The following is a 15,883-nucleotide window of genomic DNA, read 5'->3' on the forward strand; positions in this document are numbered from 1 at the left end:
AACCTTCTATTCAAGAGTTATAGCCCCTGCTTTTTACACAAATTGTGAAATATTTATGACGTTTTTGTTCATCAAAATTGAACTCCAAGTTCAGAGTGAAGCATTGGGACAATGGGAGAATAAGTCCTATTGACTTGCCTTCTTCCACGTCCATCTCTTGCAAAATGTGGGCGTATCTTGCGTTGAAGCATTGGGTCATGAAAAGTCGAACCCCATCGATAAGTTGTGTTTAGTAACCTTCCGTTCTAAAGTTATGCTCGCTTAGCCAAAAACTCTGAATTTTCAGATTTGATGTTAAGCATTGGGTTCATGAGAGGTCAAAACCTATCGATATTCAGCGTCCCACCACATTCCGTTCCAAAGTCCCCCCCCCCCACCTCCTCGTTTAAAGAAAACATTTTGAACGCGATACAGGCTACAGTTTTTAACAGATTTTGGTGAGTAGCAACTCGGCTCATGAGAGAACGAACCGTATCGCTAATTAGCGATCTGTGATATTCTGTTCTGTGAACGCGAGAGAGGTTACCGTTTATAGCAGATTTATTTTTTATTCCATGTGAAGCATTGGAATTCGGATTTATTTCAAATTTGGTTCGTAGCATTGGGGTCATAAGAGAACGAACCGTATCGCTAATTAGCGATCAGTGACATTCTGTTCCGAAGTTTCCGAAAACCTTGTGAAGGCAATAGAGGCAACAGTTTTGAACATATTTATTTCTAATTTCACTTGAAGCATTGGAATTAGGATTTATTTCAAATTTGGTGTGCAGCATTAGGGTCATGAGAGGATGAACTCTGTTGATATTCTGCGATTCATGACATTATGTTCCGACGATTCCCCCTTTTCCGTAAACCTTGTGAACACGATAGGGGCTACAGTTTTTAACAGATTTCCTTCTAATTCGATGCGAATTTATTGCAGAAATAGCATTTCAAAGATAGAATCGGAAAATGTTTTGCAGTGTTAGGATCTAAAGAAAATAAATTGTATGATGTGTTTTAAGTAAATCATACTTATAAAATATCCTCTTCAATAATTATAAAACAGTATGGTATGTAATATAGTGTCATATAAAATGACAATGCGGTGCTTAGAAGAGTCCATAAGTAGCAGGGGAGTAGAGGATGACCGTGCACTTTAAATTTCTCCCATTGTCGTAGTGTCGTCAATGAGTATTGCAGAATTTCTAGATGTTCCTGGGTTATCAGGTTTCCGCTACAGCTAAGCCTCAGAGTTCAAGCGCATTGGTGCAATAAAGATATAGCAGAAGTTAGTTTCGAAATGACCGAGTGTTGACGGGACGATAAACTCATATCTGTTGTTCCTATGAATGGCATAAAGACGTATTGAATAATCAGTTTGGTTTCATATTCAGGAATTCAGTACCGACTAGCAAATGGAACCAGCAATCTGAATGGCAGAGTAGAAATCAGTGTAGGCGGTGTTTGGGGAACAGTTTGTGACTATTACTGGGATAACAGAGAAGCTGGTGTTATGTGTCGTCAACTTGGTTTCTCCGATGGTTATGCTATTTCCAATGCTCATTATGGACAGGGTACTGGGCCAATATGGCTAAGTAAACTTCGATGTAAAGGAACGGAAACCGAATTACATAAATGTCCGCATGCTGGATTCAGTAGCGAAGTTATAGATAGTAATTCCTATAGATATGCGACATGCAAACATCATGCTGATGATGCTTCTGTTTATTGTGTAGATAAAGGTGAGTGTTACCCTATTATAACTGTTATTTTGAAGATAGTCTTTTTACAATAGTTTATTAATTAAGGCAATTATTGCTTAGCTTAGCTGTGTGTTAAAGCTTGGCAAGAAATGGCTTTTAAATGTCAGATACGCTTACCATATAATCTTTTCAATGAGACCAATTATTTCAGTGAATTAAAAATTGTATATACTATCTTTTTAATCATAAAGCAAACTTATATAAATATTTCCATAAGAATATACATGTACTATTAATTAGTTTGAATATTTATGTTTAAATTAATTACAGTTCGGCTAAACCTGGGTATGAATAGTAATATGGGCGCGGTTGAAGTATATTATGGTAATCGGTGGGTAACTGTTTGTGATGATGGTTTCGATCAAATCGCAGCACAGATTGTATGTAGATCTCTGAATGTCACCCATGGTGTGAAAATAGCAGGATCTAGCTTCGGAAGATCAAGTCCTATAGGTGTCGTTAATGTGACATGTTCTCCTACACAAGGAAATTTTTCTCACTGTAAACAAACATATACTGGAACATGTACCAGTGGACGATATGCTTCAGTGATTTGTAGTCAAACACCTATAGTTGATAATGGTGAGTTTCGGGGAATTTTCTGTATTACTGTGTAATTTGAGTAGTGAGATTAGAATTTACCAAAAGTAAAAATATTTTTATTTATATGTGTACATACGGGTAAAATTCTTATGTTACTCATATGATCAATGTCCACAACTACCTTAACTCCACAATTTCTACAAAGACAAACAAAAAGGTTGATATGGAAATTTTATTGACCAGTACACCCTATCAGTGATTAGAGTTTGTGGTTTTATAAAATATAATTCTCATTCTTAAGGGTTGATTAGTGTTTTATAACTGAACGCAGATTAAACTATTATGCCCTTACATTCAGATGCAAGAAGATATACAGCCAAAAAAATTTGCAATATAATTGTAAAACATAAATTAAGAAATTATGGAATTCGTAGATGACCATCGAATGTGTTTTAACTCGATTCAAAAACTAGACGTATTTTTATTTTGTAACATTGTATAAAATTACTTCAAATTTGAATTCCATCGTCTTCGCGAAGTGTTTGTGGGGGGCGGGGGAGGAGATTTGTGAATTTTAAGCAAGGCTTTTTGTTCTGAAAATGCATTTATAGGGCGTTCTGACAGAGGGGATTATGTCTAATTAATTATCTTTGGAATAAGGCAGTGTTACTGCTAAGATAAAAGTGACTGGAAAGACTGTAGTAGTAAATGCAGGAGAACTGCACTAAACGCAAACAAAACCGATAAGACAATCGTTCGGACACGATACAAACTACACACATTGCAAGAAATAAACGGCAAATATCAAATATGGATAGTATCCGCCGATACGTAGAATATCTGTTCTTATCTTTGAAGATACATTAGGTTCAATGAAATTCAACATGTACGGGTATACCATCCATGCGGATCTTGGTGATATGCATTTATATGACCATTATTATTGTAGGGTTTAAATTGGAGCTTCAGAAGGATACAACTGGGAATGTATCAGGTTACTTAAAGGTACAACTTAACGGTGTATGGGGAGGTGTGTGTTCAGCAGGATTTGACAATAAGGCAGCTACTGTAGCATGTAAGCAGTTAGGTTTCAAAGGTGGTGTACCTTATAATCCAAGGCTCTACGAGCGCCATACCAGACCTATTCTGATGACAGACATTAAGTGTACTGGTTCAGAAAAATCTTTTGATTCATGTATTCACTCTACTACATCTAATAACTGGTGTGATTATTATTCACCAAGAGCTGGAGTCCTGTGTTACTATACAGTTAACGGTAAATAATGTTAATATAATATATTGTAGGTCCTAACCCGTTTCAAAGGATTCAGCTTGTTCTTGTAATTTTCGTTACATTGCTATTGAATTATTTATAATTTCATTTCATATCAATCCACCGTTGCTCAGTTCCTTTACTTTTCAATTTCCATTTGACATTGGAGGCTTGTGTTACAACAATCTTAACAGTAAATTAAGCTTAGAATAATGTTTATGGAATTATGCCCATTTTTAAAAGAAAAGGTGCTGACTTCTCCGGGCCCCATTTCGATGATATAATGTATGTGTGGGGCTTGTTCTTGCCTTTGCTTACACTACTATTGAGTTATTTAAAATTTCATTCCATATCAATCCACCGGTGCTCAGTCCGTCTCCAATTCCTAATCGTTATTTGCATATCCTTATTCCAATAACGCGGATATAACTATAAAGCTATGACAATGGCCAGTTTTGTATTATTAATATCATAATAGGGATTTTGTGCATTTTACAGGCATTCAGTATCGTTTAGCTGGTGATAACGACACAAGTCGAGGAAGACTGGAAATGAGTTATGATGGACAGTGGGGAGCATTGTGTGGCTACACCAACGATCCAAACATTAGCAAAGTGATTTGCAAGGAAACTGGCCACGTGGATGGTATTATGGTGTCTGGTGCCAAATACAGAATTAGCAGTCATTACTGGTTTACGGGACTCTATTGCCGTGGTAACGAAACCGCAATTACTATGTGCCGGAATAATGGTTTTAACAATTCTCATCGCTGGGTATACAGCTGCCTATATTATGGATCCGTGGCTGTACAGTGCTATAATTCGCCAATCAGTAAGTACCATTGCAGAATATATTTAACATGTAAAGAGGACGGGCTTTAAACAAATAAAGATATTAATAATGGCGTTTAACCCCTCATGGATACTTAATCTATTTTATAAAACAATATTCTCGCATTCTGTATCTAAAGTATATTTATTTACAAACACGTACTACATAACGTCGATTTTAGTGGTCTAAGACGTAACCAGTCCTATGCAGAATCTCGTCTTCATTAGACCAGTCGGAGCAGAGCATTAGGGCAGAGCTATTATTCAAACACATAAATATGCTTTATCCGTTTCGAACACTATATGGTAAGAAATCCTTTTATGTATACTAAACAGCAAAAGAAACGTCAGGTCGGTATGTTACTCTGAATAGACTCATTGCATAAAACTTCCCAAATGTTTTTATTGTATATTTGTGACCACATCTCCAACTTTACCTGAGCAATAAGGCTCCTGCCCAAACACAGAATTGAACCCAGGAAATGTTCTCAAAAACGCAACCTAACTTTTCATGTAACTCATGCTGCACGTTCTGTTCACCGGGACCAGTCCTATAAAATGCACCCCCATGCCTGGTTGATTCATTCACACTACAACGTTAGCAGAATGCCACGACTCACGACAGCCCAGAGGAGCCAGGCGCTTGGAAGACTCGACGCTGGCCACACTGCCCAAGCCATTGCCAATTACTTCCAGGTCAATATTCGGACCATCTACAGGCTTCAGCAACACTTTCGGACCACCAATACAACGGATGATCGCCCCCGAACTGGTAGACGAAGGGTTACCACGAGGCGACAAGACCGCCATGGTGTGCGACAACACGTGCAGAATCCCTTCACACAGACATCTGAGACAGCACGTCGGACAGTTTGAACATACGGAAGACCCATCGGTACTGATACGGTGCGCCGACGTCTCACCAGAGAGAACATCCATTGCCGTAGACCTTACCGTGGACCGATCCTCACCCCTCGCCATCGACGTGAACGCCAACAGTTTGCCCAACAACATCAGAACTGGCGACACAGGCAATGAAGAACTGTTCTGTTCACAGATGAGAGTCGGTATTGCGTATCAACTGCAGATGACAGGACCAGAATATGGCGTCGACGTGGCGAATTCTGACCAATGTGTCATGGAACAAGACTTATGGGGAGAACTCATGGGGAGGTCCAAGCATAATGGTTTGGGGTGGAATCGGCCTGAACCAGAGAGTGGGTTCTGTGGTGTTCCCAAATCTTGGTACAGGGAAAGGAATCGGCATCACAGCATTGCGCTACATCCAGACCCCACGTCATACCACATTTCGCACGTCATCGAAACAAAGTTTTTCAGCATGACAACGCCCGTGTTTACACCGCCAGAGTTACTGGGGACTTTTTGCAGCAGAACGGTGTCCACGGTATGCACTGACCAGCCCTTAGTCCGGACTTATACCCGATTGAACGTCTTTGGGATGAAATTCAGAGGAGACTTAATAACGTCGTACCGAGACCAAACACAGCCGATGGATTGCGTCAGGCTTTTCTGAGAGTGTGGTTCCAGGTTCCAATGGCATTCATCAATCGTCTGGTCCACTCTGCGCTGCTGTTATTGACACTCGCTGTGGACACACCAGATACTGATGTATAGACTGTGTACAGACTCTAAACCTTCTCGTAATGTCTTGGAATTGTGATGAATTAATCACTAATGTGTCGACATACCGTTCACAAAAAATTCCTTTGATCCATTTAGTAAGTCGTTTTCTAGAATGATTTGATTAAAGTGCCTCTCTGATTTTGAAATCGTACTGACGTCTTTTTTGCTGATTAGTGTACTTGTCCTTAAGATACTGGTTTCGTAACTTGCCGAAAATGGTTTATTACCAACGAAATATAATTTGAAATGATATTTTCTGATGTCTAGCTGAGACTTTTATTATATTACTAACACTCGTCGTCCTAAAGCTATCACACGATAGCTGCTGGACAATTTAAGGTCGGGGGACTTTTTTGGGTGTCTGCATTGTTAGCAATAAATCTCTTGGAAGAAAATGTCACTTCGGACATTTTTATCAATAACACTGTGCATTGATTCACACCCAATGGTACTATGACCAGTAACCAAATATTTTTGACAAATGACAAACCATCAGACCAGAAAATGTGTTCTTTGATCTTGTTTTTTTATAGATTCAATGACGAAATTGAAATTATAGCAATAGTTTCAGTAATTTATATCTTTTGCTTCTTTTTAACTAATGTCACAAGAGATGCAATAAAGGTATTCCGTTAATCTTATGAGTTTAAATCCCCCAACGGTGTACATATGATTCTGTTCTCCTCGTCAGAAATAACATCCCAGTCTTCCATTCTAGTGATCATTTCTAATCAGCCTTATTCCCTTTGTCACACTCATATTCCATTTCTCCGGTTTGAGTTTATTATTCATCATTCTTTCTTTGTTTTTTTTCTGACTTACTTACATCAGGAGATAACGTAGTGGCTGAAATGTTTTAACACTTCATCCACAATTATGCCTGTGTTAAGGTTGTCGGCTTCCGATACATTAGTCTTTCTAAATCATCTAATTTAATATTTTCATTTTATTTGTCTCCAAGAAAGGTTTTATCCTCCGTCACTTGCTTCCTTTCAATCATCACGGAACTCTGGAAATGAATCACTCTGTTTAATATCTTTAGAATCTGTCATCATTTCATCATCAGAACCTAAACAATATAATTTCACCAACTAAATGTCAAAGCTTTTTTCTAACTTAATAGTTGTATGGATTATTGCAAAAAATCACAAGTGCTTAAGTCAGAAAAAAACATGTCTTTGATACCCTTTTTATCCACGTTCAACGTTGTAACCTAGGCACATGGTTGAGATGGGCTGGAATTGGCCTAGCAAATTATGTCACTCTGTAAGAATTATTGAAGTAAATATATACAAATTCTTTTGACGACCAATAACTTCTAGGCACCATTTTGTTTCAAAGGGAGTTGCATAAGTCATATGGCAAGTTAGGCAGAAGTATATATAAACCAGTAATTCTATTAGTTAATTGACTGTCATAATAATGTGACTTTCGACTGGTCATTCCTCCAAAAATCTACCCTCTGTCGCGTGTCGGAAAGACATTGAGATTCGGAGAAAAAGATCATCTTCTTATAGTCCATATGTTTCATGCTTTCTAACCTTGTCGGAATGGCTATGGTATAACTCTGGAATAAAATGGCGTAGACGCTGATAGGGGTCATCCTCCCGACGACTTAAATTGTCGTGGCCCATGTCCCAGCCGCCCACAATTTGTTTGTGGACACTCTGCAGGTCACAATTTTTATCCGATTTGGTTTATATCACAAGGATCTTGTTTCCTTTCGATATTGACATGTATCGGACAGTCACGTCATGGATTATGGCCCCTGGTTGTACGAAATATCATGTTTTTAGCTTGTGGACACTCTATAGGTCACATTTTTATCCAATTTCAATGAAACTTTAAATGTATGTTTATATCCCACATATCTCGGTTCCATTCGATACTCACGGAAATCGAACCGTAAACCCCTGGGTTATGGCCCCTCATTGTACAAAATATCTCGTTTTACCTTCTGCATCATCTAGATGTCACAGTTGTTTTCTGGTTTTAAAAACAATACCAATATTCTACCGTTGCACCATAATAACGGTTGAGTTCGAATTTCGTGAAAATCCAATTTCCAATTAAATGGTCGATCCACTTACGCAAATACTGTAAAAGTATGTAATACTAAGGTTGTGGACCCTTTAGAAGTTACCGTAAGCGTATAAAAAATTCAAATAGATGAAATGGAATGGGGTTTAACGTCCTACTAATCTTCTCCCACTGGAAATTCGAAAATATAATTTGAGAAAGTCTAATATGGCATATTGAGTAAGGTGATGCGTTCTTCAAAAATGTTTTAAAAACCCTTAAAACTTATTACTATTCTTCTTACAGAACTGACCAAAGTTCGACTAGCCGGAGGTGAAAACAATTCTGGAAGAGTAGAAGTTTATCTAGAAGGTCCAAATCAGTGGGGAACAGTCTGTGGTAATTCTTGGTCAAACGATGATGCGTCTGTCGTCTGCAGGCAACTTGGCTTTGCAACAGGGACTGCCGTTTTAAGAGCGCAAATCTTTGGGCACGGAACAGGTCCAATATGGTTGGATGATGTTGGTTGTATAGGAACAGAAATGGACATTAAAGACTGTACAAATAGTGGGTTTTCTCCTCGTGATTGTCATCATAATCAGGATGCCGGTGTAGTCTGCAATGGTAATTATGTCTTTTTCTATTCTCTACAATACTAGATTTTAACATAACTCATTTTAATGCAACGTCATAGTGTGATAAGAGAATATCACAACCTCGTCTTACTTGTTTTGCATTTGGGTTACATTTGGCAGCATTGATAATAAGTTAATATTTGGCATGCTTTTAAATAACAGGTGTTTTATTTATCAGGTACTTACGTTCCCCAGACATCAACAATTACTATACCATCAAGTAAAACAGCTACTACTAAAGGAAGTCAATCAACGAACACTTACGTTCCTTCGACATCAACAGTTACAGAAATAACCCTTACTAAAGCAGGTATGTCAAAGAGCAAGCTGAATGGTTCATCAACGCCTGGAAAAACAGCATCCATTGTTGTTCCTATAATTTTGGTTTTAGTTGTTGCTGGTGCTGTTGTGGGAATTTGTTATTACAAACGTAGGAATAGGGATTCTGGTTTAACAGAAGAACTTGTTCCTGAGTCAGAAAGTGGCGGTGTCCGTCTCGGTAAGAATATTGCATTCTTCTCTAAATTTCGTTCAAATCAACCATCTAACGACGACATTGACATATCTAATTCAACCTATGACGAGGTGAATGCTTAATTGTTTTCATATTTTATTTTTTTCATATTTTAATTATTTTGTAATTTTTGAGATACGTTATAAATTGTTTGTTGTATTCTTGTTTTGTTTAGCATGCTTACACAAATTGTTAGTCTATTATTGTATTTACTTGCTGTACCTCCTTCCTTATTTATCCAACCGTTATAATTAATTCAAAATAAAGCGGTCCGAACCAATAGCCTGATCAGTGCTTATAGACATACATTGGCTTCCGGTTAAATTCCGAATTTCTAACTTATCTTTTCGTGAACTGTAAAATAGCTCCAAAATATCTTAAAGACTCACTGCAGTCTTACACATTCTTCTCGAAATCCCAAGAGTAGCTACACAATCTGGTTAAGGAGTCTTCTCACATACTGCTCCGACATTATTAAACAAACTTTCATATAAAAGGGTATAGCTCAAACTATGCAATATGTTAGAGAAATCTTAAATCTGAACTTAAACATGTTGCTAATAGTCTGTCATATTATTTAAACATGTGCTTATATTAATCCCATATTACGTTACTATTTGTTGATTTTATTTATTTGTGTAAATTTAATGCCGATGTGAGCTATTGTTGTATTCTATTTAGGAAAATGTTATTGTAGCACCACTGAGCAGCTAAATTTCGTTCAAATCGACCATCTAACGACGACATTGACATATTTAATTCAACCTATGACGAGGTGAATGCTTAATTGTTTTCATATTTAATTTTTTTCATATTTTAATTATTTTGTAATTTTTAAGGTACGTTATAAATTGTTTGTTGTATTCTTGTTTTGTTTAGCATGCTTACACAAATTGTTAGTCTATTATTGTATTTACTTGCTGTACTGCCTTCCTTATTTATCCAACCGTTACAATTAATTCAAAATAAAGCGGTCCGAACTAATAGCCTGACCAGTGCCTAAAGACATACATTGGCTTCCGATTAAATTCCGAATTTCTAACTTATCTTTTTGTGAACTGTAAAAAATAGCTCCAAAATAACTTAAAGACTCAATGCAGTCTTTCACATTCTTCTCGAAATCCCAAGATAGCTACACAATTTGGTCAAGGAGTCTTCTCAGTCTCACATACTGCCCCGACATTATTGAATAAACTTTCATATAAAAAGGTGTAGCTCAAACTATGCAATATGTTAGAGAAATCTTAAATCTGAACTTAAACATGTTGTTAATAAGCTGTCATAATTATTTAAACGTGAGCTTATATTAATCCAATATTACGTTACTATTTGTTGATTTTATTTATCTGTGTACATTTAATGCCAATGTGAGCTATTGTTGTATTCTGTTTAGGAAAATGTTATTTTAGCACCACTGAGCAGCTATACCTGCTAGTGTGCATGTGCACTTTTCAAATGTATCAAATTATTATTATAAATAAACTCATAGTTTACTAAAGCCATCTTATTCTTGCCAGGCCAACTTTTCTCTTAAATCGCTCTGGTGTCTTTGGAATTTGTAGTCTACAGCTAAACATCTGGCCCGTCTGGGTTGTTAAAGGACATGTAGATGTAACATGTCAATACTATATGTTTTTATTCGAATGCGTTCCGGATGATGTGTGGGATTAACCAATGAAACGGTCTGCTACGGCGAGAGTTTTTGGCGTGAGGTGCTCTGAACTGTGTGTAACCTACTAGAAGCATCTCAACGCTGATTGGTTAATCAAATGTCTGACATCATCGGGTTAAAAACCGCTCGTATGACCTCTGAGGCGACCCTCATCTACATTTATGTGCCTCCACACATCAATCTGTCCACCCGTGACACAGGGAGGAAACCTGCTTTACTTGCTCCCGCGCAGTGCACATTTCCGTTACGAGCACTTACGGTGTAAGCAAATACGCTTCGAAACGAAAACTGTTGACAGATTGATCTAACAGTCATAATATCAATAGGGAGAGTTTCGTACGTTGTAACAATGTCTGCACATGGTCAGACCGTCGTAGAGAAATGAATTAAAAATGCGTATTATTCGTTTCGAAATATATCAGTGGATTGGTCTTAAACTTGCATCCTGCTTTCGTGACCTTGGCATTTGATTTACTCGCAGGTTTCAATGGAAATAATGCGTAGCGATCTCTTGAATTTCGTAGTTTTATGGTATTTTGGATATCAGAAACTATTGAGAATTGTCACAAACATATGATATTTGTAACTCAAACGTCTAATCTAGGCTCTAAATTTTTGTCGAATTTGAAATGTCATCCCCATAGACCCTTTAAATGATACTTTGAAAATGCCTAAACGCCTGTCTACTCAATTCAAACGATGTTTTCCCAAGATAAAATAGCTTTAGCTCCTAAAACTTCTCTTATTTATGTTATTTTATTAACGTTAGCCTTCATTAAAGATACATTATGGGAGATTAGATAAAGAGCTGGCAGTTCTCACTATAATAGTTAAAAACTAGATAATGTAAAGGGAATTTGCTGAAAATTTCAGTCAAATTGATCCACTCATGATTAAATTATGAATGGAAGTTGAACAGCAAATCGGAACCTAATCCAATAAACACCGTAGGCTAGCAATGACATCGAGAGTTGATTATGGTCTGGATAAGTTAATTAATGTCTAATTAATAACAATCTGGTTAAAACACAGATCCTATTTCGTTTCGTTTTTATAGTTCAAAATTTCGTTTTACTTGTCTTACTACACTAGAATCTGGAAGAGTTGTTATCATTGACGTGTTCTGAATGATGTGAGGGATTATCCAATGAAACGGTCTGTTACGGCGAGCGTAAGGCGTGTTTTGCACGAAACTGTGGGTAATCCACTAGTAACAGCAATGATGATTGGTTAATCAAATGTCTGACGTCATAGGGTCAAAAGCTCCTCGTGTGACCTCTGACGCGACCTATCGCAACAACTGGTCAGATCTTCATGTAGTAGAGGCTATCGAAAGTATAAAAAAACGAAACGAAATATAGATCTGTATTTTAATCAGATTGAATTAATAATTTAGATAACATTTCAGGCCTAAAGAAAAACCTGCAATAGGCAGATTTGGCTCTTGCATAATGTATGTTTAAGAAATAATAATAAATTTATGATATTAAAAATTTAATTTCAAATAGGCCTATAACATTTTTCAACAAACACATTTGAGGTTATTGATTTATCTGTTTACAAATCATCATAACCCCCAAAACATATGAGTAAATACTATACATATACCAAGAAATTGGCCATTTTAAACACGAAGAAATTTTCTTTATAGATAGAAGTGCTCTTCTGTCCATGCCATTACATATGAAGTGATTTTAATTTATTGTTTTGTTGGTGTTTTTTGTTTTTCTTTAGTTTTATTGTCTCTTATTTTTTTTGAAAATAGTATAATTTATACTTGAATCATATGGTAATATATAAAACAATAACAAAGGGTTTTGTTTATTGTGGTTTTGGGTGGGGGTTTTTTGTTGTTTTTTTTTCTTTTCTTGCGGTTCTAATTTGGGGCGTCATCTAATTGCTTTAATTGCCTTACAATAAAATAAACGGATGGACCGTCCCTGTATTTCCCATGCTATGGAAAGAAATTGAATGAGAATTGTTTGTGTGCATGATGGGATGGTAAAATTATGTGACCCGGGCCATCGGCAACATTATCATTATTCCAAATATATCTATATGTCGCAATAGATCTAACAACTTAGCCCTAATCAATATTTGTTAATGTCGTGATTTTATGTTATAAGGGGAGGGTGACGGTTGTCCTAAGTTAAAATCGATTTTTGTGAAACGCCACTATTTTAAGTTAAGATAAAATTTTAGCTTAAAATATTATTTAGTGGATTTTATGTAAAATGCTTGAAATCGTTTTTGTGAAACTCGCCTATCTTAATAAGTTAGGATGAAAGTTTAGTTTAAGGAGATTTAAGTTTTTGTGAAACAGGGCCCTGGTGGGTATACGGCGATTGTGTCAGGAACTCTTTGCAAGGGTTGGCTATACGTACTAGGCGAATCGGCGGCCTGTATTCACATTGTGGCGTAACTCTAGACGTCCTTTACGTTCCTTCGCAGCATTATATTGTCTATGCATCCGAAATAGACGACCGTAATATAAAATGGAAGCCCTGGACGGCCAATAGTTTTAAAGGACATTCCAGTCGCATCCTTACCGATTATCTGCCATTTTTGCGTTTCGGACAATCTCCTTCGTGTTGGCGCTGTGAGTAAGGTTTCGGGTTCGCACCTGTGTTGGCCGAGGCAGGTTTTTCGGAATTTTTAGGCGTGGTTTCCCTTTGTCGGTGATGCAGGACGGACGGCCTGATAAGTCGTGCGGATCTGACGAAAAGCTGGGGTTCCGTGTACACATTGACGTGCACAGTGGGAATTTGAAATAGGAGTGGTTCGTAGCACACTGCATGGATTCAGTACACATATAGAAGGGGTGATCGGAGGGCGTTTTTAATAGGGCATCAGTCCAGCCAAATCAGTCAAAGCTGGTTGGCCGAAATTTAAGGACTATTCCAGCCCTGGAACATCAACATTCCACTGAGAAATAGTTGCCTATAGTTTGAGGTATATCCCAGACAGCCACTCAGCTTTGGCCCCACTATGGCCCACATATGGCAACATCTGGCTGGATGTGGCCCATTGAATGACCAAACAGATTTCAAGATAGTAAATTGGCTTTTGCTTTAAAGATTTAGTGTAAAACAACATAATAGAAGTTAGTATTAACAAGAAACTGAAGACATTGCAATGGTACACAACTGTGCATTATTTTCACAGACCTTAAAGACAAAAAGATAAGTATATTTTATTACTTTCTCTACAATAATATTAAATTAGGTAAAATTTATGTGATTTTATTATTTAAATAACTACATTTAACTATTCTTTTGTCTTGGCATCATCAACAGAATTCAAATTAATCAGCAGAGTAAGTAAGCTTATCAAATTAGAAGAAATCATGGACCAACTATATTTTTTACAAAAAATAAGAAACATCCGACATACCGCTTTGACACTTGCATTGACAGACCCCTAGACCATGAATGATATAAAGAATTACAAACGTGGGTTTTTTATGTACATTTTTTGCATTTATTGCAGGTGTGATCAAACTCCATCACAAGGATGCGATGGAAAATAATTTCAAAAACGTTGTAAAAAAAAATGGTTGAATGGAGTTGGGGACAGGAATGAGGGGAAGAGAGGGGGAGACAGGTGCAAGAGAGGGAACAGGGGGAGAAGGACATTGACATAGATGAATACATTTTATAATTGAAGATTTTACTTTTGTTGTTAATGTATGTTGTTTGAGCTGCAGGCAAGATGCCCTTAATTTCTACCGTCTAGAGTGCCAAATGGAACTTGGAAAAAAGTCTTGGTTTTTTCTGCTGGAGAGATTTTAATGGGAGAGAAATGGGTTTTAACGTCCATTTAACACAAACTAGGTCATTTCAACTCTATTTCAATAGTTCGCTTGCGTAGAGTTCATTAGCAGTGGAAGAAAAGGACCCAGAGAAAACCGACGAGGTTGTACAGGCGACCCTACTCCTTGTTACGTCAAGCGGACATTCGAAACCAGCCCTTTAGATTTCACGCACACGCTTTGAACCACCAGTTCATCCAACCTCCCTCTTTAAGAAGGGATAGGACAGGGAATAGTCGTATGTTACCATCTTTGGTCCACATCTTGCATGGCATGAATGCTACTTGTTTTAACCAAATAAAATCATTATACATGTATATCGATGATTATATTTGTTTTCTGGACAACGTCTTTGGAAAGTATTGGTTATGTAGGTCAGTGAGTACGGCACTGGACCACTAACTAGGCGGTTCCGCGTTCGATCCCGGTACCTCAGCGTTTTCCAGCGTGGTTTCCGTTTGTCAGTGGTGCAGGACGGAGATCCTGACAAGAAGAACTGTCAAGTCCTTTGGTGGTACGTGTATTCGTTGAGACCCCTTGACAATTGGAATTCGAATTAAAGAGTAGGTCGTAGTGCCGCTTCCCTGTTGGTGGGGAACAGTAGGACGCTAACATCTATTTCACTTGCAGTTAATCTACTACCAATACTACCAGCACCACGGCATTTGATCAAATAAACAGTCAACCCATCTGCATTTCAAAAATAAATGTATTTGCTGATTCAAACTATTCGAACTCTTTTTTTTTTAGATGCAAACAACTCCTTATATAAACACAGCTCTTTGATTTAGGTCGAAGTAAGGTGTTGAATTGAATTTATCTAGTGATGTAGCAGACTACATGCGATTAAATTATTACTGCAAATTTGTGAGGTAGTTGGTTTGTTTGCCAATTTAATTTCATAATAATATTTGTCTTTGAGTGTCGACACAGAAACATAACTATAATCAATTATATCCCGACATGGGCTTTGTATATTTGAACGAAGCCATCGTACAACATAAATAAACACAGAAAATTCATTGAAAATGACATTTATTTTGGAATTAGACAAATCTCCAAAAACGTCCATATTAGACCCGGTTGGTGCAGAACAGATGTCTATTCGGCTTCGTGTATGATATATTGAGTTCTTATTATGTGGGTAAGGCGCTGGCTCACCAATCAAGGGATCCTGGTGTCGGTCGACAAAGTTCC

General features: G+C 37.3%; 1 protein-coding gene across 1 annotated transcript in view; it reads left to right on the top strand.

Moving 5' to 3' along the window:
* LOC126819003 (deleted in malignant brain tumors 1 protein) overlaps nt 1-12,690 on the top strand; it is a 57,881-nt gene extending 45,191 nt beyond the window's left edge. Inside the window, exons 28-33 of the mRNA XM_056100416.1 lie at nt 1,377-1,724; nt 2,016-2,327; nt 3,238-3,564; nt 4,060-4,392; nt 8,361-8,678; nt 8,868-12,690. Of these exons, the coding sequence (XP_055956391.1) occupies nt 1,377-1,724; nt 2,016-2,327; nt 3,238-3,564; nt 4,060-4,392; nt 8,361-8,678; nt 8,868-9,286 (2,057 nt within the window). The 3' untranslated portion in view covers nt 9,287-12,690. The remainder of the gene's footprint in view (nt 1-1,376; nt 1,725-2,015; nt 2,328-3,237; nt 3,565-4,059; nt 4,393-8,360; nt 8,679-8,867) is intronic.
* Nucleotides 12,691-15,883: the final 3,193 nt, after the last annotated feature.

Source organism: Patella vulgata, chromosome 4 (genome assembly GCF_932274485.2).
Source record: "Patella vulgata chromosome 4, xgPatVulg1.2, whole genome shotgun sequence".
NCBI classification, from domain to species: domain Eukaryota; kingdom Metazoa; phylum Mollusca; class Gastropoda; family Patellidae; genus Patella; species Patella vulgata.